Here is a 27,234-nt window from a genome sequence, read left to right as displayed (position 1 = left end):
GAGGCCTAAAAATTGATTGACCAGGTCAAGAAAGTTATAATTAATTAGAAACTGAATTAGACTAGATGAGATACAGTTTGATTTTCTGCCAGGAAGAAGGACTACTGCTGCCATCTACTGAGTAAAACAACTGCAAGAGATGTATTTAGCTCAAAGTAAACCATTGCAATTGGTATTCGTTGACCTGCAGAAAGCTTTTGACATGATACGGTCGTCTCTGAAGAAGCAAACAGCTTGGGCAACTTAAGTTCTCTCAGAGTGAAAGGCACATTGTATGATGTTCATGTATGAACAGCAAAGCTACATGATAGTGAGAGATGGGCCCTAAATGCAGAGGACGTGTAAAGAATAGAGAGGAATAAAGCTAGTATGTTCCTTTGGATGTGCAATGCCAGCGTACATACTTGTTTGTTCCTTCTCGAGCCTTGCCTGGCTCATAAGGGCCAGTTTCCCGGTTTCTTGGCATATAGGTTCCCCACCTGGATGGGACACTGGTCCATCACAGGTGAGCTGCAAGATGCAGGAGGAAAGAGTGAGAGAAAGTTGTGGCGAAAGAATCAGCAGAAGTTTCGCCATTACCTTCTGCCGGAGCCACGTGGAGCTTAGGTATTTCACTCATAAAAACACACATCGCCCGATCTGAGATTCGAACCCGCGATCCCTCGACCACGTGTCTGCTGCTCTAACCACTAGGCCATGTGCTTCCTAAAGTGTACATACAAAAGAAAGTATCAAGAGAAAAATTAGGCAAAAGAGGAAACAGATGAAGGCTACAGAAAAGAAGACTGCAATGGTTTGGTGATGTGATGCATAAGGATGAGGGCAGCTGTTTAAAGAAGTGCTTTAAGTGGATGGAACTTGTTGAAGAGGGAGACCCAGGAAGACATGGGGTAAAGTGGTGAAGGCTGAACTCAAGATGCTGGACTTGAAAAGATGACAAAAGACTGAGATGATTGACAAAGCACAATGATTGAGAAGACTCGTCCATCCCAGTAAAAGATGATGTCCAAAATGCATTCTGTTTATGCTTGTAAGCCATTCTTCTTCCTCCTCAAGCTTTCCCCACATCTTTTTCCCTTAACATCCAGTTCTCCATCACTCATCTGTCTATGGCACTACTCAGGGGTTGTATTCATTTGGAACCAGAATCGTCACATATTACTCCTTGCCATTTTCTTTCCATTACCGTTTATTTCCCCCACCCTGCCAGAACAACCCCATCCCTTATTTCCATTATGTCCTCTTCCCTTCCTGCACTGTCTTCACTGGTTACAGCCTTTCTCTCCCTTCAGTTATCTCTCCCTCTCCTCAGTCATTGGATCTTGTCAAAGTCCTGCAGCCTGTCGGATCCTTAATAATTATACAACTCAATCACCATCAATCATCATTAATCATCAATCATCAGCATCAATAAGCAATCATCAGCATCATTCATCAATCATCAACAACATTCTAACGTCCACTTTTCCATACCTGTAATATTTTTTGTGATGTTAAATGAAATTGAGCTGATTGGAAAAAGTTTTTTTAAAAAAAGTGGCTAAAAAAAAACAGTTTCTAGTTTAAAAGGAGAAAAAGGTTTGTTGATCCATTTACCACTTTGAGAAATATTATAACTTTCTGTTCTTGCCAAACCTGAAAAAGAAGAAAACAAAAATTTTAGATTTTCAGATTTTATATTTAATCAACAAGATTGATTGCAATTTATGTTACAATAATTAAATAATAATAATTATCATTTGTAAATAGAATTACACATTATCTACAGTGGCAGTTTGAGTGAATGCATTGAACATGTGATTGAATGCCTTCACAGAATTCAAAGACATTGGTGATGGTCTGCATTGGAAAGACGTCTCTTGTCTACTTGTAATGAATGGAGAGTGTATGGCGAAATTACCATGGTGAGTGGAAAAATCCAACTTTTCGGAGAGAGTTCTTGTACAGGAAGAAGTTGACAGGAGTGAAATTAAATAAAAACAATCAGTTTTCTTTCTAACTTATATTCTTCCGTATTTCTCATTATTTTAGTCTTGTTCCCTGAAGAAAAAATGTCTAAAACTTCGGATAACCACTTCCTATGGAAATTTGTTAAAAGCTCGACTTTTTCTGTCTGTGCGTGACAGAGACAGATGAAATACCTATTTCTTTACTACCCACAAGGGGCTAAACATAGAGAGGACAAACAAGGACAGACAAACGGATTAAGTCGATTATATCGACCCCAGTGCGTAACTGGTACTTATCTAATTGACCCCGAAAGGATGAAAGGCAAAGTCGACCTTGGCGGAATTTGAACTCAGAATGTAGCGGGTGACGAAATACCAATTTCTTTACTGCCCACAAGGGGCTAAACACAGAGAGGACAAACAAGGACAGACAAAGGGATTAAGTCGATTATATTGACCCCAGTGTCTAACTGGTACTTAATTTATCGATCCTGAAAGGATGAAAGGCAAAGTCGACCTCGGCAGAATTTGAACTCAGAACGTAGCGACTCCTCTATACCTTGAAGATCTCAACTGGCACAAAGTCACACTTGTTCTGTAATACCTCCGGGCCACTTCCTGTTGTGGGTGTTTTAGTCTTGCAGGGTACTTGTTGACCCTGTCGGTGGTGTTGTCACATAAAGAGCACAGGTAAAAGCACTGGTGATGGTCCCATGTAAAAATCGCAGATGTTGGTGTCACCGAAAATGCATCGGTGATGGTGACACACACAATGCACTGGTGCTGATGCCTTGTAAAGGGACCGAATGCACTCTGTAAATTGGTTGGCATTAGGAAGTGCTTCCTGTACCAGAAACCATCCCGAAACAGACAATTAAAGCACACATGGCTCATGTCAAGCTGTCCAACAAGTGACCGCAAACAAAACAGACATTAAATAATGTTCAGAAGAGTGAAATGACTAAGGCGGCGAGCTGGCAGAAACGTTAGCACGAAATGCTTAGCGGTATTTCATCTGCTGTTATGTTCTGAGTTCAAATTCAGCCGAGGTCGACTTTGCCTTTCATCCTTTCGGGGTCGATAAATTAAGTACCAGTTATGCACTGGGGTTGATGTAATCGACTTAATCCCTTTGTCTGTCTTTCTTTGTCCCCTCTATGTTTAGCCCCTTGTGGACAATAAAGAAATAAGAAGAGTGAAATGTGTTTCTTTTGACATTCACCATAACAACTAACATATTTTGCATCTGGTTCTCCCCTGATATATTGGGAACAAATATGCAAATATTTGTAGTGTCTAATTTTACATCCACTACATCGAATGTGTATCATCTACCAAATCCACTCACAAGGCTTTCATGAAACCAAGACTATAGTGAAAGACACACACCTAAGGTGACATGCAGTGAGATGGAACCCAGAACCATGTGGTTGGGAAGAAGGCTTCTTACGACACAGACTACCTTCATTATTCTACAGTTTTGTTACAAGTAATCCCTGAAATCAATGTATGTTCATACCAGAGAGAAGCTGTATCATGTTCATATCTGTGGTAAATAATTCTGTTAAAATAGTCACTTGACTAATGGCTTCAAACAAGAGAGAAGCCATAACATTACAATATCTGTTGTAATTTATTTTCTGTAAATGGTGTTTTAATTATACATGAATATGTTCATACCAGAGAGAAGCTATGTCACGGTTATATTTGTGGTAAATCATTCTCTCGTAGACCTAACTTAACTGTATGTCAATGCATTCCTTCAGGAGAGAAGCCATGTCAGTGTGACATCATCATCATCGTCATCGTTTAACATCCGTTATCCATGCTGGCATGGGTTGGACGGCTCGACTAGGGTCTGGGAAGCCAGGAGGCTGCACCAGGCTCCAGTCTGATCTGGCAGTGTTTCTACAGCTAGATACCCTTCCTAATGCCAACCACTCCATGAGTGTAGTGGGTGCTTTTTACGTGCCACCAGCAGAGGAGGCTGGTAATGGCCACGATCGGTTGGTGCTTTTCACTTGCCACTGACACAGAATCCAGTCAAGGCGGTGCTGTCATCAGCCACGTTCAGATGGTGCTTTTTATGTGCCACTGGCATGGGTATCACGACTACAATTACCATTTGATTTTCATTTTGATGTTGATGTACTTGACTCAGTAGGTCTTCTCAAGCACAGCATGTTGCCCTACGATCCAAGGTACTTTTGAGTGAGCTGGGGCTGGTTCTGTACAACTGGTGTGGGATACAGCCGTGAACTCACTTTATTTGCTGGGTCTTTGCAGTCACAGCATATCTCCAGAGGTCTTGGTCTTTCGTCATTGCCTCTGTGAGGCCCAACATTCGAAGGTCATGCTTGACCACCTCATCCCATATCTTCCTGGGTCTACCTCTACCCTGGATTCCTTCAACTGTTTGAGAGTGGCACTTCTTCACACAGCTCTCCTCATCCATCTGTTGTACATAACCATACCAGCGCAAACGTCTCTTTTGCATGCCACATCCAATGCTTCTTATATCCAGCATTTCTCTCAGGGCACTTGCACTCTGTTGTGTGTGCACACTGAAATTACACATCCAGCGGATCATGCTAGTTTCATTTTTTTTGAGCCTACGCATGTTCTCAGCAGTCATGGCCCATGTTTCACTGCCGTGAAGAATGGCAGTTCGCACACATGCATTGTACAATCTACCTTTCACTCAGAGCGAGAGTCCCTTTGTCACCAGTGGGGATAGAAGCTTTCTGAACTTTGCCCAGGCTATTCTTATTCTAGCGATAACTCTCTCTGAGCACCCACCTCCACTACTAACTTGGCCACCTAGGTAGCGGAAGCTATCAACTACTTCTAGTTTCTTCCCCTGGAGTGTAATGGAATCTGTTTTCTGAGTATCAATGCCCCTGTACATCTGCTGCACATGAAAGCTATCTTCTCGGTTAATTTTCCTTTGATGTTGCTGCACCTCTTATGTGTCCATAGATTACACTGGGTACATTTTATGGAGTTTCTACCTATATCTTTTCTACAGATAGAGCAGGGCCACCTACCTAAGGGGGTGTGTGATGAGTTCGCCTTCCTACTTACTAGAACTTTGGTCTTTGCTACATTGACCCTAACACCTTTTGATTCTAAACTTTGCTTCCACACCTGAAATTTCTTCTCTAGTTACGGTAGTAATTCTGCTATGAGGGCCAGGTCATCAGCATAGAGGAGCTCCCAAGGGCAACCTGTCTTGAATTCCTCTGCTATTGCCTGGAGGACTATGATGAATAAAAGGGGACTGAGGGCTAATCCTTATTGGAACCCTACTTCTACCCGGAATTCTTCACTATACACATTGCCAATCCTAATCTTACTAATGACCTCTCTGTATAGGGCCTGTACAGCCCCTATTATATATATATATATATATAATATATATATATATATATATATATATATTACATGTATATAAATTAGAGAAGAACCACCATGTAGCAATTCAACAATTATATACTTAAATCATACCATAGAGAAAAAGATTAAAGATATGATAAAACATTTACCTAGAACTAAATAAAGTACGAAATAATTAATAAATAAATAGTATATAATTAGTGAGGATGTGTTTCAGTTTTCATTTGTGAATGTATGTTTATGCACATGTAATATATTATATATATACACATATGTAGTGGATTTGGCAAGCATGAAGTAGATTCGATCCACCACAGCCAAATTTAAATTAACAATGCAACAGAAGATAGAGATATAAGCACAGTTATCTGTGCAGCCTAAGAACAAGCATTAAGGACTAACTGTGTCAAGTGCAGAATAGACAACAACAACAACAACAGTAGCAGCAGCAACGACCTTTGCAGAGGTCAATTTAACAGTTTAATAGAGAAGATGGCTGCCGGGAGAATATGATTGAACAAGTTTTATACACATTGCACTTATGTTACATCATTAGCTGTGTGTATGTGTGTGCATGGATATGTGTGTATTATGCGTGTGTATATATATGTATATGTGTATGTGCGTGTGTGAGTATATTTGTGTGCGTGTCTGTATATGTATATATGTGTGTGCGCGCATGTATGCATATGTATATGTGCATCGGTATATCTATATATATGTGTGTGTGTATGTATATATGCATGTGTGTGTGTATATATGTGTATACTCTTTTACTCTTTTATTTGTTTAAGTCATTTGACTGTGGCCATGCTGGAGCACCGCCTTTAATCGAGCAACTCGACCCCGGGACTTATTCTTTTGTAAGCCCAGTACTTATTCTATCGGTCTCTTTTGCCGAACCGCTAGGTAACAGGGACATAAACACACCAGCATCAGTTGTCAAGCAACGCTAGGGTGACAAACACAGACACACAAACGCATATATATATATACATATATACGACGGGCTTCTTTTCAGTTTCCGTCTACCAAATCCACTCACAAGGCTTTGGTCGGCCCGACGCTATAGTAGAAGACACTTGTCCAAGGTCCCACACAGTGGGACTGAACCCAGAACCATGTGGTTGGTAAACAAGCTACTTACCACACAGCCACTCCTGCACCTGTATAAAAAGGAGCACTCTGTCAGTTACGACGACGGGGGTCCCAGCTGATCCGATCAACAGAACAGCCTGCTTTGCTTGTTAGATTCCATGCACGTGGCTGAGTACTCCACAGACACATGGACCCCTTTACATAATTCTCAGGGAGATTCAGTGTGACAAGCCTGGCCCTTTGAATTGCTGGTACAACTCATTTTTGCCAGCTTAGTGGACTGGAGCAACGTGAAATAAAGTATCTTGCTCAAGGATACAGCACATCGCCAGGAATTGGACTCACAACCTTACGATCATGAGCTGACTGTCCTGTTCACTAAGCCATGCGCCTTCACTAAAGAAAAAATGTGTGTGTGGGGTGGAATGGCCAAGTGGTTCGGGCAACAGACTCGCAGTCGGATCGGATCACTGTTTCAATATGTGTGTGCGCATGTATGTATGTACACATATTGATGTGTTTAGGTGTATATATATGTATGTCAAACATTGAATGGTCAACCACCTGTTCTTTTAGAAACCCAAGGGAGTGCCAAGTGAAGAATGGCCACATTTTCTTTATATTTTTATATTTTATATTTTTATTTTTTTCCCTTTCTTTCTTTCTCATTTTCAAGAACACACAGTACATGTATGAATGAATGTTTATGAAAATGTACACACACAATAGGTTCCTCCATATGTGTGTATATATATGTGAGTGTATGTGGATATATATATATATGTTTATAAGTTAATCCAAACAAGAAAGCACAAAAAAACACAACGTGAGGACATGGAACAAATATAGTATTATTGGACGCTCAGGAAAGAAGGAGGGTTTAACGTTTCAAGTGGAGCTCTTCGTCGGAAACATGGGAGAAGGAAAGATCCAGGTACATAGCAACACACCTACTATTGAAAAACAAACCCTCTTTTTCCTTCTCTCTTTCCATTTCTTACAAGGGTCATCCAAAAAATGCACAAAGACCCAAAAAAAGAAAAAAGAGAAAAATACAGTTTTAAAACACACACACCCATATTCTCTCTCTTTCACCTTCTCCCTCCCTCTATTCCCCATTATATATACACACACACTCTCTCTCTCCCCACTTCATTTACCAATAATATAAAAACAGGCAAAACTTTTAAAACTGACATTTCTGATGAAACTACAGGAGTAGTTGAAAGCGTTAATATGAAGTAATAATATGTGATATATAAATAAATGTGGAGGTGCAATGGCCCAGTGGTTAGGGCAGCGGACTCGCGGTCATAGGATCACGGTTTCGATTCCTAGACTAGGCATTGTGAGTGTTTATTGAGCGAAAACACCTAAAGCTCCACGAGGCTCCGGCAGGGGGTGGTGGCAATCCCTGCTGTACTCTTTCGCCGCAACTTTCTCTCACTCTTTCTTCTGTTGGCCTGCTCGCTTAGCCAGCGGGGTGGCGTCATTTAAAGGCTAAAACAATGCGAAACGCATTGTGACCAGCGATGTGTAGCAACATCTGATAGCCTGGTCGGTCACGGTGATCACGTTGATATATATGAATATATATTTTTACAACCATCCAGCATTCTGAACATCTTTTTTCTTTCATATATATTAAATCTGTACATCACCCCCAATACTTCTAATATACATACATACATATATACATACATATATATATATATATATATATATATATAGGATCTAAGAGGTAATGGTGTCATTGAGACCCAAAGTCGTCAGGTAATGCTGAATAAGTGCCATAGACTGACCATAGTTAAGTTCCAGGTTCAGGGATTTTGCGAATAAGGGGTTCAACATTGGTCATCTGTCAGTGTGTGTAAATAAGAATTTTTTGTGAAATGTTATAAAAAACCAAGGCTGTGTAGATATTAGAACATTTATAGATAGAAGGTCTTACACCTGTTTCCAGGATATTTATTAATTATATCCCTTCATTGGAGATGATGTGGGATGATTTTTAATTAATAGTTAATTTAGATAGGATACAAAATAGAGAGTGAGGTGGAGGAAAGAAAATAGATGTGAGATATGTAGGGGTATTGAATTTGTACATCCATTTTTTATGCAGAATGGTAGATATGTAAGATTCCAATACTTTGTGAGAAAAATCCAGCAGTATTTAAAATTGTTTATTCCAAGTATAAAGTTTATACACAGTGTAAGATTCCAATACCTTATGAGTAAGATTCAACAGTATTTAAAAGTGGTCATTCCAAGTACAGAATTTATACACTATGGTTTTTTTTTTATCTCATTACGCAAAAAATTCTTATATATATATATACATATAAAAGTAATCAATTTAATGTCAGATTATAGAGTGATCAATGTTTCTGCATTCACAAAGCATTTGTAGATGCAAAACATTTGGTCACTTTATGACTGGACATCAACTCAATAACTTCAATAAATTAGTGCCCAATGTTTACACACACACACAAATATATATATATATATATATATATATATATAAATTTTACTTTCAGTAGCTAGAAGTGAGACATACTTCTGATGACACCCACACACACATATAACTCCATCCCCAACCTCTTGACACCTTCCATACATCATCTCTTACTTTGTGTGGGATTTTTCCTTGCATCTTGTCACCAACATCTTATTTTTATCCCAGATACTCCCACCCACTCTTAGGTAAAAGTATGTTAACTATGTATCTTCTCTATAGCAAAAGATTTCTTCCTTGGTGCAAAATCACATCCCAGGCCCTTTATTAAACTCTCTCCTCCCACTTAACGAAGTGAACTGCTTTTTTTGTCTTATTTTTTCATATCTTACAAGTTACTTGGCAACCCCTCACTAGTGCTGGTAGTAAGAAACAAGTACCCAGTGCACACTGCGAAGTCGTCAGCGCTAGGAAGGGCATCCAGCTGTGGAAACAATAGCAAAGTTAACATGTATTGACGAGGAATATGAGGGAGGGAAGGAGAAAGCAGGAAGGAAAGAGGAATGGATGGATGGTTGGACGTGTACGTACATAGATAAATAAACACGGACATTCTTAAGTACAGACAAACATGTTTGTATCACTTCGAATTAAACTGCGACCATCCCGAAGTATCAGCTCGAAGGTTCCGTTCAGGAATGGAACGCCAGAACTTATTTTTCATTTGGTAGTTATAGTGTTGGAGACTTTCGTTGCAGGAATGTAAACAAACTAACAATGGTTTTCGAACACTTATGGGAGAAACACACACGCGTCTCCATCCCACCTCGCTCCATCATCACTGTCTGACAAGTTTTGTTGGTTTCTTTCCGTACCTGACGCTTTGGGGGTTCGGTAACAGGATAGCGTCAAAGAAGCAACAGACACGAAAAGAAGCAGTCAGTTTCTAGTTTTCTATCTTTTGTCCTCATCCGGATTGTTTGTTTGTTTTTATTACAATTCACATTTTCAGAAAGTAATTATAGCAATAAAAATCATAAAATTTACCACTTGAGTTTTAGCATCAGACAATTGTGGAATAATATAAGGTTTACAAAGGTCGGATATTTAGTTCGTTTCGTTGACATTCCGTGTCGCTTTTCTGAAGTGTCCTTAGCTTATATTTCCCGCGAAATCCACTCCTTCGAGTAATTAACGTTAATTCACATTAAACTGGATTTATTTATGATACGAGGTAAGATATAACACATTTCTTTAATAAAAGCCAATGAACCCGGCTACTTGACAGTGAAAGCTTTAAATATTGCTAGTCTGACATCGATATAAATTCTGTACTCCGGTAAACTTCTTTAATTAGGCGAATAAAATCTAAATTGTATTTTCTTTTGTATTGCCACGAAAAAGCACCAAATTTTAAATTTCTTTTATTACAGTAAATATTCCTTTTGCTAATTGTCCTCATTCAAAGCCGTCTATTGTTTTATCTTAAAATTATCACTTGCTACATATCTCTGCTTTTTTTTCTGACAAAATGATCCACGTTAATAGTTTGAATGTTTTTTCCCGTTGCAATCGTCTTGATTGCTCTCATACATATAATCAATTAATTCCATTTATAGATTGTATATTCTAATTTAAGTGTTTATGTTTGGTTGTTCGCTGGAATTGAGCGGATTAGCAAACGTCGTTTTGTTGTTCCTGTGACTGGTCAGAAGCATGACAAAGCGACATTGCTTCCACTAATTGAAAAATACATCAAACCTGGCTCAGTTATGTATAGTGATTCTTGGACGGCTTCCAAAAATATACAAACATTGGGTTCTCAGCATTACATGATACACCATAAAGAAAATTCTGTTCACAGCATACATACACACATACACAAAAATCATGGTACGTTTCCTGCGATTTTTAATAGCCTAGTATTCCTTCAATCTTTCTACAACTCTACCTGGGCAAGTATTTATTTATCTCTGCTAGAGAAAAATGAATGATGCTGCACCAATTTTTTTTAGCTTGTATTAAATAATTTTGACCTCATAACCCATTTAAATAATTTCATTATGTTTTGAACTTATCTCTCTGCTTTTATATAATATATTACGTGTGTAGGTATATATGGTTTTCTAATCTAGCAACCCTATCCAAACATGTCCCTTATGAGCCTATACAATTGGGGTTAATGTAGTCGACTTAATGCCTTAGTCCTTGTCTGTCCCCTCAATGTTTAGCTCCCTGATGGCAATAAAGAAATAAATATAAAAGTCTTTCTTAGATTAAAAATAACATTATCAAAACATGAAGGTAAAACGAAACAAATAGCGGCTTATACACCGGATAATAGGGTAACTGTGGTGGCAGTGACAAATTCGCTCACTGGATGCTGGTTGATAGTGTATAAGGGAGGGAAGGAGTAAGGGATGTACATTGCTCACTAGTATGGATATACGTGATGAATACAGCAGAGTGGTGACGTTTAATAGAGATTACCCGGAAGTTGTAGCTTTCTTCAACCGAATACACATCGTTGATTGGTTGAAATTACCCAAATACGACAACTTTAACATGAAATAACTTCTAAAAAAGGAAATTTTGTCAAAAACGTTCAAAGAAATTCTACCAGTATTTGAAGTTTCAAACTGTTTAGTTAAAATTTTTTTGTTTACTTTGTGATTGAGATGGAATAGATCCACTTTTAATAACAATGGAAAGTAACCCTTTAGCTAAAAATTTATTTCCACAGTTTATCCTTATGAAAACATACTAACAATTCTATTATTGAATCTCTCCTTTTTAACTATTTTCTTTATTTTATATTGTTTCTATATCATTTCAGAATATCAGACGTCTGTGGCATGGATGGATTTTTACTAGAGATACATCAAGAATATTAATAAACTTTGAAAGACTAAAAGAAGATGTGATAAATAATAGATATAAACATGTTTATATAATATATCTATGAATCAATAACTGTGAAATACTTTGTTCTGGACTGAGATTGATAGCAATATTTCACTTCCTCACTGCCTGAAATATTTCCATTTCACATTCTAATTAAACATGGATACATTTACAAGGAAATTTATGGCCTTCGGATACTGAAGTCAACAGAAACATATATATATAAAAAGAAATACAAGAAAAATATTTATTTATTGTGGTAGTATCAGAAACATTGTAGAACAATGAGTTATGTGAGAAATGTAAAGGATATCTTACTTCGTGAAGAGATGACGAAAGAAGGAGGAAAATTATCGTACTGTTGTGATATCTGCAAAAAGTCTTTCTCTCGGAGAGGGAACCTAACTACTCATAAATGCATTTCTACTGGAGAGAAACCATATCACTGTGATATCTGTGGTAAATCATTCTCTGGAAGTGATGGCTTAACTAAACACACTCGCATTCACACAGGAGACAAACCATATCACTGTAATATCTGTGGAAAGTCATTCACTCAAACAGGTAGCTTAACTACTCACAAACGTTTGCATACAGGAGAGAAACCATATCGCTGTAATATCTGTGGTAAATCATTCTCTGTAAGTAATGACTTAACTAGACACACTCGCATTCACACAGGTGAGAAACCATATCACTGTGATATCTGTGGTAAATCATTCTCTCAAAAAGTTCACTTAACTACTCATACACATATTCATACAGGTAAGAAACCATACCACTGTAATATCTGTGGTAAGTCCTTTGCAGTAAATAGTACCTTCACAGCTCATAAACGCATTCACACAGGCGAAGAACCATATCACTGTGATATTTGTGGTAAAACATACTCTCAGATGAATGATTTTATTCATCATAAACGTATTCATACAGGAGAGAAGCCTTATCACTGTGATATCTGTGGTAGGTCATTTGCTCGAAACTTAGTACTAAGTATTCACAAACGCATTCATACAGGTGATAAACCATATCGCTGTGATATCTGTGGTAAGTCATTCTCTCAAAAAGGTAGCTTAACTATTCACAAACGTCTTCATACGGGTGAGAAACCATATCACTGTGATATCTGTGGTAAATCATTCCCTGGAAGTAAAGACTTAACTACACACACTCGCATTCATACAGGAGAGAAGCCATATCAATGTGATATCTGTGGTATGTCATTTGCTCAAAAAGGTAGCTTAACTAAACACAAACGCATTCACGCAGGAGAGAAACCATATCACTGTGATATCTGTGGAAAGTCATTCACTCAAAAAGGTAACTTGACTGCTCACATACGTTTGCATACAGGTGAGAAACCTTATAGCTGTGATATCTGTGGAAAGTCATTCACTGAAAAAGGTAGCTTAACTGCTCACAAACGTTTGCATACAGGTAAGAAACCATATCACTGTGATGTCTGTGGTAAATCGTTCAATCATAAAGGTAGCTTAACTACTCACATACGTTTGCATACAGGTGAGAAACCATACCACTGTAATATCTGTGGTAAGTCCTTTGCAGTAAATAGTACCTTCACAACACATAAACGCATTCACACAGGCGAAAAACCATATCACTGTGATATTTGTGGTAAAACATTCTCTCATATGAATGATGTAATTCATCATAAACACATTCATACAGGAGAGAAACCCTATCATTGCGATATATGTGGTAAATCATTCTCTGTAAGTGATGGCTTAACTAAACACACTCGCATTCACACAGGAGAGAAACCATATCACTGTAATATCTGTGGAAAGTCATTCACTCAAACAGGTAGCTTAACTACTCACAAACGTTTGCATACAGGAGAGAAACCATATCGCTGTAATATCTGTGGTAAATCATTCTCTGTAAGTAATGACTTAACTAGACACACTCGCATTCACACAGGAGAGAAACCATATCACTGTGCTGACTGTGGCAAGTCATTTGCAGTAAATAGTACCTTAAAAACGCATAAATGCAGGTGAGAAACCTTATAGCTGTGATATCTGTGGAAAGTCATTCACTGAAAAAGGTAGCTTAACTACTCACAAAAGTTTGCATACAGGTAAGAAATCATATCACTGTGATGTCTGTGGTAAATCGTTCACTGAAAAGGTAGCTTAGCTACTCACATACGTTTGCATACAGGTGAGAAACCATATCAGTGTGATATCTGTGGTAGATCATTTGCTCTGAATGATACTTTAACTAAACACAAACTCATCCATACAGGAGAGGAAACACATCCTTGACATCATCATCATTTTCATCTCCAAGCTGTCCATTACCCAACAGAGTTCATTAATTCTCTGGAGCCACCTGGAATTCCACCACAGAAACTTTTTCCGAAGATAGGAGTCCCAATAATGCTTCCAAGAAATTTAGATCCTCTTAAATTATGCGATGGGACAAGGTTTATTGTGAAGACATTATCACCTGATGTAAGAGAAGCTACCATCATCACTGGATGTGCCTCTGGGGAAGAGGTTTTCATTCCAAGAATTACAACCAAACCAACAGACATGCCCTTTCAGTTCCAACGAACAATTCCCAGAACTACTTCACTTTGCACTGTCCGTTCATAAAGGTCAAGGTCAGTCTTTGAAATCTACTGGTTTGCTTTTCTCATGGTCAACCTTGTTGCTTGCTCCAGGGCAGGTAATTTGCAAGACTTATTTACCCAGAAGCTCTTAGATAATTTCCTTCAACATATGTCATAGAATTTCACTCCTTTCATAAAAGTGGTTAATTTTGTTTTTTGTTTTATCATTATTATTATTGTTATTTTCTAATGAATTCAGAATTGAATTCCCAATTAAAGAATAAATTATATCCCAATTGAAGAATAAACTGAAATTACATTAACACATTTCTTTGCAACCTATTTTGCTTTATTTCTTCCAATATGTGAGGAAAAATTTCATTGCCAGTCAATGCTGGGTGCCTCTGCTGGTTCATTATATAATCTTACTCTTACATGTTGTAAATCATTATTCATGATTATTATTATAATTATTGAATTAAAAAATGTTTTTAATTTTAATTTTGATTATGAAATGAAACAATTGGAGGTGATGATATTAAGTAATTCATAAAATAATTTATATCCAATATATGTCTCCATTTTCTAACTTATTAATAATACCCAAAATGTGTATATATATATATATATATATATACTAGCAGAGATACCCTGCATTGCCCGTGTTACATGCAATTGAAGAATTAGACTTTTCTGTTATGAACTGGAATACTTATGATTCGAATTTCATCAAAATTCATGACACATGTATCCCATACTACTGATTTTTATGCTCAGGTTCCAAAATTCCAGTCTTATAGAACCTGTTAAAAGGATTTTCCTCCTGAAAACTGGAGGCCATGGGGCTCTAAAATGTGTGAGTTAAGGCCCGTATTGTGTGTGTATGTTTTAATGTCTGGCAGAGAGGTTGAAATCCTTGAGAATGTTTTTAACTTGGGTCTTATATCTAAAAGTGGTGTTATTGTATGGGGCTGAGACATGGCGAACAACCGGAAAGTCAAATAAGCAAATACAACCATTCATCAACAGATGCTTGCGTAGTATACTTAAAATTAGATGGCCCGAATACATAAGCAAAGTGGAGCTATGGCAAAGAACAAATCAAGTTTTGATTAGGGAGCAAATATTTAAGAAAAAGTGGAAGTAGATTGGTAGCACAATTAGAAAAGACACACCACATGTAGCGAAAAGTGCTTTACAGTGGAAACCGGATGGATATAGAAAGAAAGGTAGGCCTAAGAACTAGTGGTGGAGATCAACACAAATGGAACTAGAGAAAGGGGGACATTCATGGCTGAGTATAAGTACAGAAGCCAAAATTATGCGACATGGAATTCAACTATAAGTGGCCTATACTCTGCGTTGGAGGGTTAAAGGCATAAAGAAAGAAGATAATATATATATATATACACTTCTTCACATATACAAGTATACATATATATCTATATCTATAGAAATATATATATACATTTGTGCAGATGTATACTTATGGTGGCTGCCCCCTTGTTATCGAGTATGGCCATTGCACGAAGCTTAATCAATGTTGTTATGCAATGCCTGGACAAGAAGATTTCTTTTAAGAGTGAGGAAAGGCTGTGCACTGAGTCAATCCCACTCACTAAGCAACAGCAGCCAAAATCCGAAAAGAACAAGTCAACATCATCGGTAACCACTGAGCTGCAGGTTTTATGCCGGAGTTATCCCAGTTACCTGTGTTACATTCTCCTAGAAGGGTGCCCTAACCAAGGCTAGGAGTCCTCCACTCCCAATGGTTTAACCGCGCAATCGGGTATTCAGTCCAATTATTTCTATGTCCCCGTGCATAAGACAGCCTTAAGACATTTATTGGATGGCTGTTGACTCTCAAGAGTCCCTCTGCCCTTTGATGGGTTTTGTTTTTCATCCCACATGGTGTCCAATAAACACCCTCCTCACCAAGCAAGCTTGGCAGGGTTGCTAGTTTAGTCGCTGATGACCCGACCATGCAACAGGTTGTACTGGGTTACATGTTACCAGTAGCACTCAAAAGTGACCTGACATAATATATATGTATACATATATATAAACATATAAATATATATATATAAACACATAATATATATATATTATATATATGTAAGTATATATGTGAGATAATAGTTTCAGTATTAAAGTGAAAACATCTGGCATTACAGTTGAAAGATGCTTTTATTTCACTTGTCATGTAATAGTGAAATAGAGAAGATATGATATTGCTGTGGGCTCGGCCTAGGAGAGAGGTTAAAAATTTGTTTGCCCAAGACACTACATGGACCCTAAGTAAGGTATGTGTAAAATTTGAATGAAATTGGTTGTGTAGTTCTCAAGTTTTAGGGATTCACGCTGACAGACAGACGCACATTCTCATCTTTATAGATATAGATGTGTGTGTGTCTGACATCAACATTCAACAGACTGAACTAAAGTAAAGTGAGGTTCTGATCTTGTGATGGTTTCAATCGTTGCGTAGAGAAATAGAGGGACATAGCAATGACATGAATGGGTATAAGTCTGATCGATTAAGAAGCAAAAAGCTGGGTTAGCCAGCTGTTTTTATTAATGAAATGCTGGACGTTCTAGAAACTTCCAAGAGAAATGCCAAGCTTTTTGAATGATTAAGAATCAGGTCTCATAACATTGATGCTTAGAGAAGACTAAGAAAGGGAGGTTGCTCTATCATCTTTCTTGCAATGGAGATCATTGCAGTATCTAGATCCTGCTACAGACTCATTCCTTTCTTCCGAAATTGCTGGCCTTGGGCAAAGATCTAATGCCGATATTAATTTATAATGGGTATCAAAAATTTAGAGGAGAGTGTCGAAGAGAAAGCGAAATAAAGTATATGGGCAACAAGATTCTGTTAAGATTATTTCTACAGAAATTCTAGCCAGCATTGATTTTTAGCTACAACGTTTGGCATCGAGAAGACAGATGTAAATAATAAAACTTCAGATAACATAATATTGTAAAGATCACTGCTAATGCCGTAGAACGTGGTGTTGGCTTATAAGAACATTTAATATACGTTATGATATATTACGGTTGCTTAATGAAATATGCTGCCGATTTAGGATTTAGGATTGGCTAAAATAACATAACTTTTAGCTCGTAACTTCATAATTCATTTCTAGAAAACAATCTTCAGCATTTCAAAACAGCATTCTTTCCTTCTTAAATAATAATCTGACGAAATTTGAGATGTGTCAAAATCCATATCTACTATTAAGCATAATGATGAAAATTTTCCATTTTACCAAATTTAAAATTACCAGAGAATATCATAATATTAAAAATGATCAACTATCTCAGATGCTTCAGTGGAATTTTAGGATAAACTTAACTTCTGTAAATTTGATTTAAATGTTTTTTAATCTATTCCAAATAATCTTGTTTCTAATCTTTTCACTAGATACCGAAGGTTCGTTTCCTTTGTTTCATTTCTAGTTTCGTATCTTATTTTTATAATTCCCATTAATAAAATATAATTTCGTCTAGATATCCTTTACAATCCATGCTTTAAAAAGTCTGTATTATATTTTTAAGTGTATTTTGAGGCAATTTAAAAAGAAAAAATTGATAACATTATTTTGTAAATAACAAAAGATTGATGAGGTAACTTACACAATCTCCAGACTTGATTTCGTTTCGCTGTTTACCGTGTCGGTTTTTCAATCGTCTTACAATTCAATTATCCGTTGAAACGTGTCTTAAGCTTAATTAAAGACATTTCACATTAAACCCGGATTTATATAAAACACCAGGTAAGTAATTAATATACATTTCGGTTAAGTCGACATCTTTGAATGCCTTGCTTCTTTTATGTGTATGAAATATACCGTAATTAATTGAGTTTAATTGATTATAGCAGTCACATAAAATGATAATTAATTAGTGAACTCAGGTGAATGTCACAAACCGTTTCTGCGTGGTCTCTTTCGCTTTGTATCGGCGATCGCTGTCTACGTGTATATTCGGGTAAATTTGTACAAGTGCACCCGAAAGATATGCCTCTGTTTATACGTTATATAGGAAAACAAAAATTCACTTATAATGATAGAAAAACCAAAAAGATTACTGTACTCTGATTGTCGTTCTGTTTAACCACACGAAGAACCGACCACCTTGTGGTTAGTGATAACCGGTACAATAATTTGTTTTACTATAGCTATTGCAGTTATTGCTCAGGTCCGTTAAAAGAGCGAGACATTTTGTTGACTATATGAATGTCTGTCGGTAAATTGTGTTTTATGATGCTGCAGACTTGATTGTTCTCAGGTGCTAAAAGCGGAACGTATATACGACTGTGGTCCTCTTTGGTAACACAAGCGGTCGACCAAACATGTGGCTAGTGATAGCCTCTACTATAAAACAATACACAACTTTTAACGAACTCAATCTTCAAGCAGAATAATGAATATGGCTAAACCTTTACGAGTGCTTTTAGAACAATGTCGTTTTATAAGATTTTGCCGGCAAATTCAACATAAACATCTATTTACATGAAATCGTTTACCAGAGAACTTTCATCGGTTAAACTAAGGCGTTAAACCCGGTCAAAAAGACAAAAAAAATAGTGTAATAGGTGTAAAACAACTTGCTCTAAACGAATATGATGAAAAAAAAAACGCGCGCACGCGAAAGGGGGGTGGGGGAGACGCCTCGGATAATTCACATCTTCAGTCCACGGCCTTTAAACTAAGAAAAATATAGTGTAATTGGTGTAAAACAACTTGTTCTAAACGATTATCGAGAACTCACAGAATCATAAACTCCGTATTTTTGTACGTGTTTCGCAAAAAAAAAAAAAAAGAAAGAAAGAGAGAAGAAATTCCGGAAAAAGTGAAGAAATGTTGGATCTCCGCCTTGTGAACCAAAGTGCGTGTCAGAAACATCTTGAAATACTACAGAAATTATGTTACGAAAATGATAATGTATACATACCTCTTTCTACCAGTATTTGAAGATTCAAACTGTTTAGTTGAAATTTTTTTTTACTTTGTGATGGAATAGATCCACTTTTAATAACAAAGGAAAGTAACCCTTTAGCTAAAAATTTATTTCCACAGTTTATCCTTATGAAAACATACTAACATTTCTATTATTGAATCTCTCCTTTTTAACTATTTTCTCTATTGTATATTGTTTCTATATCATTTCAGAATATCAGACGTCTGTGGCATGAACGGATTTTTACTTGAGATACATCAAGAATATTAATAATCTTTGAAAGACTAAAGGAAGATGTGATAAATAATAGATATAAACATGTTATATGATATCTCTATGAATCAATAACTGTGAAATACTTTGTTCTGAACTGAAATTAATAGCAACATTTTTCTTACACACTGTATTTCACTTTCTAATTAAACATAGATACATTTACAAGGAAATTTGTAATCTTCAGATACTGACATAATCCCTAGAAATATATATATATATATATACATATATATATACATATATATATATATATATAAAAGACAAGAAAAATATTTATTATTTATTGTGGTAGTATCAGAAACATTGTAGAACAATGAGTTATGTGAGAAATGTAGAGGATGGCTTATTTCCTGAAAAGATGACGAAAGAAGGAGAAAAATTATCATACCATTGTGATATCTGCAAAAAGTCTTTCTCTCAGAGAGGGAACCTAACTACTCATAAATGCATTTCTACTGGTGAGAAGCCATATCACTGCGACATCTGTGGTAAAACATTCTCTCAAAAATGTAACTTAACTACTCACACACATATTCATTCAGGTGAGAAACCTTATCACTGTGATATCTGTGGTAGATCGTTTGCTCGAAACTTAGTATTAAGTATTCACAAACGCATTCATTCAGGTGATAAACCATATCGCTGTGATATCTGTGGTAAGTCATTCTCTCAAAAAAGTAGCTTAACTGCTCATACACGTCTGCATACAAGTGAAAAACCATATCACTGTGATATCTGTGGTAAATCATTCTCTGTAAGTACTAATTTAACTAAACACAAACGTATTCACACAGGAGAGAAGCCATATCACTGTGATATCTGTGAAAAGTCATTCACTGAAAAAGGTAGCTTAATTACTCATACACGTATTCATACAGGTGTGAAGCCATATCATTGTGATATCTGTGGTACATCATTTTCTCTGAACAAGGCATTAACCACACACAAACTCATTCACACAGGAGAGAAGCCATATCAATGTGATATCTGTGGTAAATCATTCACTCAAAAAGTTAGCTTAACTATTCACAAACGTCTGCATACAGATGAGAAACCATATCACTGTGAGGTCTGTGGTAAATCATTCCCTGGAAGTAATGACTTAACTAAACATACTCGCATTCACACAGGAGAGAAGCCATATCAATGTGATATCTGTGGTATGTCATTCTCTCAAAAAGCTTCCTTAACTACTCACAAACATCTGCATACAGGTGAGGAACCATATCACTGTGATATCTGTGGTAAATCATTTGCTCTGAGCAATGCATTAACCACACACAAACGCATTCATACAGATGAGAGACCATATCAGTGTGATATCTGTGGTAAATCATTCACTCAAAAAGGTAGCTTAACTATTCACAAACGCATTCATACAGGTAAGAAACCATATCACTGCGATATCTGTGGAAATTCATTCACTGAAAAAGGTAGCTTAACTGCTCACAAACGTCTGCATACAGGTGAGAAACCTTATTACTGTGATATCTGTGGTAAATCATTCACTCAGAAAGGTAGCTTAACTAAACACAAACGCATTCACACAGGTGAGAAACCATATCAGTGTGATATCTGTGGAAAGTCATTCACTGAAAAAGGTAGCTTAACTACTCACGTACGTTTGCATACAGGTGAGAAACCATATCAGTGTGATATCTGTGGTAGATCATTTGCTCTGAATGATACTTTAATTAAACACAAACTCATCCATACAGGTGAGGAAACACATCCTTGACATCATCATCATTTTCATCTCCAAGCTGTCCATTACCCAACTGAGTTCATTAATTCTCTGGAGCCACCTGGAATTCCACCACAGAAACTTTTCCGAAGATAGGAGTCCCAATAATGCTTCCAAAACATTTAGATCCTCCTAAATTATGTGATGGGACAAGGTTGATTGTGAAGACATTATCACCAAGCTTAGATTCGAAACCAAAACTAAGGATTCTCGCTCGTCTGAGCCACCACCAACCAATAGGCGCCAAAGGAATTTTCTTTGTCCTGTCAAAAGAGGATAAATCATCTCCCTTAGACCTATGACCTCGGCCATGTCAGGCGAAGTTCAAATGGACAGAAGCTGACCTATTTAGACACAATCTCTCCTGCAGCATGTCTGTCTTTGTAACTGCCATGGCTGTTATAAATACTGTGGTCAGCAAAGGGACAGGCAGAAAGGATCGGGACACGAGATAGCCTACAACTTTCTCAGATAAACGACGCACACACAGACACAAAACATATTCAGTTCTACCGCATCATATCCACAAATGTACAATGCTTTTATTCCTCTCAACTCGTAGCAGTTGACAACAAATTAATGTAGTGAAAAACTGTGTATATCAACAGCAAATGCAAGTCCCGTAAATAAATTATTTAAACTATAAATCTACGTCGTTCATTTGTTTATTTCGAAGGCATCCACATGCCTATCACATCCGTTCACCTCACCATATTCCAATACACCGTAACCATTACAGATTGTCAAGCGATGGTGGGGCACAAACAATGACACAAATACACACACTACGGGCTTCTTTCAGTTTCCGTCTACGAAATCCACTAACAAAGCTTTCGTTGGCCCTAGGCTGTTGTACATGACATATATGGATGTGAAGCAAGATTCTTACCCCACAGCCACACTGAGAAAACTCTTTCGGTTCACGAATATTTCAGATGAGAAATGGTCTTCAGGAAAGATGAAAATTCGTAAACTAAGGTTCACTGTTTAGTTATCTAACCCGCTATTTCTAGCAGATCGGGAGACGCATAAGAGGAAGAGATAGAAAATTCTCTCTGTTATATAGGCTATGTTTAGTAATGTAGGTCAAACCTTAAACAAAGGTCTGACCTTTCCTTGACCAGTAGGGTGTGGAGTGTTTCCTCATCAATCAACTAGTGTTGTGGATATCCCGCTCGTTTTGACAAGCAACAAGCCAGTGGATTTGGTTTCAATCTCAGGCAAGGTCAAGTTGGACCCTCACCTATATATATATGTATGTATACATCATCATCATCATCGTTTAACGCCCGTTCTCCATGCTAGCATGGGTTGGACGGTTCGACCGGGGCCTGGGAAGCCAGATGGCTGCACCAGGCTCCAGTCTGATCTGGCAGTGTTTCTACAGCTGGATGCCCTTCCTAACGCCAACCACTCCGAGAATGTAGTGGGTGCTTTTTACGTGCCACCGGTACGTGTGCCAAGCAAGGCTGGCAACGGCCACGATCGGGTTGGTGCTTTTTATGTGCCACCGGCATGGAAGCCAGTCCAGGTGACGCTGTCATCGGCCACGTTCAGACAGAGCTTTTTATGTGCCACCGGCATGGAAGCCAGACTAGGCGGAGCTGGCATCGGCCATGTTCGGATGGCGGTTTTTTTTGTGCCACCGGCACAGGTTTCACAACTGCAGTTTCCATTGATCTTTGTTGTTGGTGTCCTTGACTCAATGGATCTCCTCAAGCACAGGGTCAAAACGGTGTTTCTTTACTTGCCACCTGCACAGGATATATATATATATATATATATATATATATATAAATTACTCATGAGTAGTCAACGGCCATCCATTAATATGTGTAGAGGCACATACCATTTTACCTTCTATTTTTATAAAATAAAGTGAAGGTATTTAATTCCATATATTAGGGGGCAGATGGGACTCCTTAACCTTGCTGAAATTATATTATTTAGGGTTTTTAGTATTGTGAGCATATTCTTGCTATCATCACTTCCAAAATGTGTGGCTGGTTCTACACAAGCCTTCAACACTCGAATCAAATATTTCTGTTTGGGGTTTCTGACAACTTACATTTATTCATTCAATATGGCAGAGCTTCAAGTTGTGAAAATCAAAAGGAGAGTGAAAGTGATAAGACAGGTAAAGGATATTACTGGAAGTCTCATGCTGGATCCCTCTACAGTCGGTGACCATTAGGTGATGGCCGTACCAGCACAGAAGTTGTGAGTAACTGCGGATAAACGACAAGAGGTCATCCAGAAAAGAGAATGCCTACAAAAAATGCAGAGGCCAGGGCCAAATAACCTCTCCATTCCAGAACGCCATCTATTGGAGAATTAAAGAAATACAACCATATAGAGGGAGATAACTTTTACAACACTTAAAGCGACGTCCAATTAAATTATTAATTACGGTGCTTAATTACTGATCACTGACTCGTTTGTATCTGAATACGGTAAGTTGACAAAGATTTTCTGTTAGGCTGTAATGATAATAATAATAATAATAATGTAAATTATAGAATTATGTGACCCTCTCGATGTTACAGTAATTATTTGGAAGGCATAACAATAGGGAAATGTATTTGCTCGTCTTAAATAATTTCCGAAGTGAAATGTTAATTTGTTGTTTATGAAAACCTTTTATCAACTGTTACATGTGATATAAAGTAAATTAATTAGTAAAATGAGAGTGTTGTGGTATAATTAATTAGTAATATCCAGAGTAATGTAGCATAATTAATTAGTAAAATGAGAGGACTATCATTTTACTATGGTTAATGTGATGAAGGCTGTCACATTAATAAACGTTGGCCTGTTGTTTATGAGGCACTGATTAATCGGTAAGTTGGCGAGGATTTCTTCTAAGGTTATACTAATAATAGTAATGATGATGATCGTTTCAAATTTTGCCAGTCGAATACATAGAACTCAGTATTTCCCGAAAGGGATGAAAGGCGAAGTCGACCTCGGCCGTATTTGAATTCAGGACTTTCCGCTGAGGTCGACTTCGACTTTCATTCGTTTCGGGTGCATTAAATAATAATGGTGATGATGATGATATCAATCTTCAGTACTTTAAAGGCGCCAAGCTGGCAGCAACGTTAGCACGCTGGGCGAAGTGCTTAGCTGTATTTCGCCTCCCGTTACGCTCTGAGTTCAAATTCCGCCGAGGTTGACTTTGCCTTTCGTCTTTTCGGAGTCGATAAATTAAGTACCAGTTACGCACTGGGGTCAATATAATCGACTTAATCCGCTTGTTTGTCCCCTCTGTGTTTTGCCCCTTGTGGGCAGTAAAGAAATAAGAAACGTTCGGACGGTATTTCGTGTGTCTTTACGTTCTGAGTTCAAATTCCGCCTACGTCGACTTTGCCTTTCATACTTTCATGGTCTTCTTTGCCTTACTGCTTCTTTTTCTATTTCAGTATATCACTTCATGTTGACATGAAAGAAATTTCTTCATTCAGATGTACCTCTGGTATTTTTATTGACTTTCATGGATTAAAGGAAGACCATATTTTTATAAGGCACGTTCATCAATACTTCAACCCCTTTATATGAATAAAATCTTCATCAAACGATGGGGAAATATTTCTTCTGGACAATGCAATTAACAACAATATTTTTTTGCCTTCACTGCCTGGAATGTCGAGGAGATAATCAATTTACAGATTAATTAAGCGTTGATAACTTTTCAAATGAGTTAGCAGTTTACATCTTGTGTTTTAGATATTCAGTAAGATCACAGATGAAAGAATTGTTGCATTAAATTATTCTCTGAAAATAGTGACACAACTGAACACAACCATATTCATGGAAATGAAAAAAACACTATCATTGTGATATGTATGAAAAATTATTCTCTCGTAATGAATCATTTTACTAAACGAAAAAACCCTGAAGTAAAAGAGCCATATCACTGTGATATCTGTGGTAAATCATTCACTGAAGAAAGAGTCCTAGCTAAACACAAGTGCATTGATACAGGAGAGAAACCACATCACTGTGATGTCTGTGGTAATTCATTCACTGAAGAAAGAATCTTAGCTAAACACAAGTGCATTGATACAGGAGAGAAACCACATCACTGTGATGTCTGTGGTAAATCATTCTCTCGAAGAGGTTCTTTGACTTGTCACAAACGTATTCATACTGGGGAAAAGCCATGTCATACAGGAGAGAAGCCATATCATTGTAATATCTGTGGTAAATTTTTCTCTCGAAATGATACCTTAACTAAACACAAAGCTACACATACAGGAGAAAAACCATATTGGTGTGATATCTGTGGTAAATCTTTTTCTCATTGTGGTAACTTGACAACGCACAAACGTATTCATACAGGAGAGAAACCATATCATTGTAATATCTGTGGTAAATCATTTCCCCAACATTGTCAATTGACTAATCACATACGTATTCACACTGGAGTAAAACCATACATGTGTGATACCTGCGGTAAATCATTTTCCAGAACTGACACTGTGACTCGTCATAAACGTATTCATACTGGAGAAAAACCATATCAGTGTGATATCTGTGGTAAATCGTTTTCTCAAAGTGGTGACTTGCCTAAACATAAACGTACTCATACAGGAGAGAAGCCATATCATTGTAATATCTGTGGTAAATCATTTTCTGGAAGTAGTGACTTGATTATACACATACGTATTCATACAGGAGAGAAGCCATATCATTGTGATATCTGTGGTAAATCATTTTCTGGAAGTAGTGACTTTATTAAACACAAACGTATTCATACAAGAGATATTAAACACAAACGTAGTCATACAGGTGAGAAGCCGAATCATTGTAATATCTGTGGTAAATCATTCTCTTCAAATAGCTATTTGATTAGTCACACGCGTATTCATACTCAAGAAAACCCATATCAGTGTGATATTTGTGGTAAATCATTTTCTCACAACAAGACTTTAGATAATCACAGACGTATTCATACAGGAGAGAAGCCATATCTTTGTAATATCTGTGGTAAATCGTTTTCTCAAAATAGCAGTTTAACTAATCACAGACGTATTCATACAGGTGAAAAACCATATCATTGTGATATCTGTGGTGAGTTATTCTCTCAAAAAGGCCACTTAAGTACACATGTGAATATTCATACACAAGTGTAACTGTATCTGTATCAAGATTTATTATAATAGGACAACAATTACGAATATTTTGTCTGTTAAAAGACTGGATTTATTCCTATTCAAGTTTGACCTCATCAACTTTAATTTCATCATTAGCAATTTGATATTAACAAACCCCAACTTCAGTATCATTTATATATCTAAATTTATCAACACAGTGGTCACTTTGATTTCTGAATATGATTGTGCTGGATTTTTGAGGAATTTGTTATAAGAGAATAAAGGAATAAAATTTTTAAGTGACATTAATTTTGTCTTTGTTGTGCTTTCTTCATTATCATCATCATCATCCTTTAACGTTTTCTATGCAGGATCAGGTGGGAAAGTGTTACAAGGGCTGTCAAGCCAGAGTGCTGTTCCAGATTCCAGTCAGATTTGGCTTGCTTTCTTTGGCTGTATGCCCTTAAGATACATGGTGTATTTTATAAATATGCCTGTTCATGTATCATAACAGCCTGAAACTAGTAGTAGCTCTCTCGGTTATGTATTTAATTTGATATGTGTGTGTGTTTTTGTGAACACAGTGACAGTCTGATGACTAAAATAAGTGTATACAAATCTCGTATTTTGAGTGTATTCATGTATGGGGCAGAAGCATGGACTCCCTTTTACAGGGAAATAAAAAAATCTTGAAACTTTCCACATGTGCTGTTTGTGCAACAAAATAGGAAGATAAGACATCAAATGTCAAAATCTTAGAAATATGTGGT

The 27,234-nt window shown here is 37.1% G+C and overlaps 3 protein-coding genes across 7 annotated transcripts in view; 1 reads left to right on the top strand and 2 right to left on the bottom strand.

Annotated features, from left to right (window-relative positions):
* Window positions 1-9,529, bottom strand: part of LOC115225463 — a 35,764-nt gene extending 26,235 nt beyond the window's left edge. For all 5 annotated transcript variants that reach the window (XR_005004048.1, XR_005004047.1, XR_005004049.1 and 2 more), the window contains exons 1-2: window positions 9,493-9,529; window positions 1,597-1,635 (exon numbers count right to left, since the gene is read on the bottom strand). Coding sequence is in view for 1 of the 5 variants with exons in the window: in XM_029796420.2 (XP_029652280.1) it covers window positions 1,597-1,635; window positions 9,493-9,514 (61 nt within the window). In the remaining 4 variants the exon portion in view is untranslated. The remainder of the gene's footprint in view (window positions 1-1,596; window positions 1,636-9,492) is intronic.
* Window positions 1-27,234, bottom strand: part of LOC115225160 (zinc finger protein OZF-like) — a 328,337-nt gene that overhangs the window by 124,676 nt on the left and 176,427 nt on the right. The window lies entirely within an intron of this gene.
* LOC115225157 (zinc finger protein OZF-like) lies at window positions 12,090-26,771 on the top strand. The gene is made up of 6 exons (XM_036513881.1): window positions 12,090-12,252; window positions 13,210-13,356; window positions 13,823-13,956; window positions 20,979-21,258; window positions 25,962-26,075; window positions 26,190-26,771. The coding sequence occupies exons 1-6, from the start codon at window positions 12,090-12,092 to the stop codon at window positions 26,501-26,503; spliced, it is 1,152 nt and encodes a 383-aa protein (XP_036369774.1). The 3' UTR covers window positions 26,504-26,771.

The sequence above is a fragment of the Octopus sinensis genome, linkage group LG27 (genome assembly GCF_006345805.1).
Source record: "Octopus sinensis linkage group LG27, ASM634580v1, whole genome shotgun sequence".
Taxonomy (NCBI): Eukaryota; Metazoa; Mollusca; class Cephalopoda; order Octopoda; family Octopodidae; genus Octopus; species Octopus sinensis.
The sequence above is the reverse complement of the archived record's forward strand: the minus strand, read 5'-3'. Positions and strand labels throughout refer to the sequence as shown.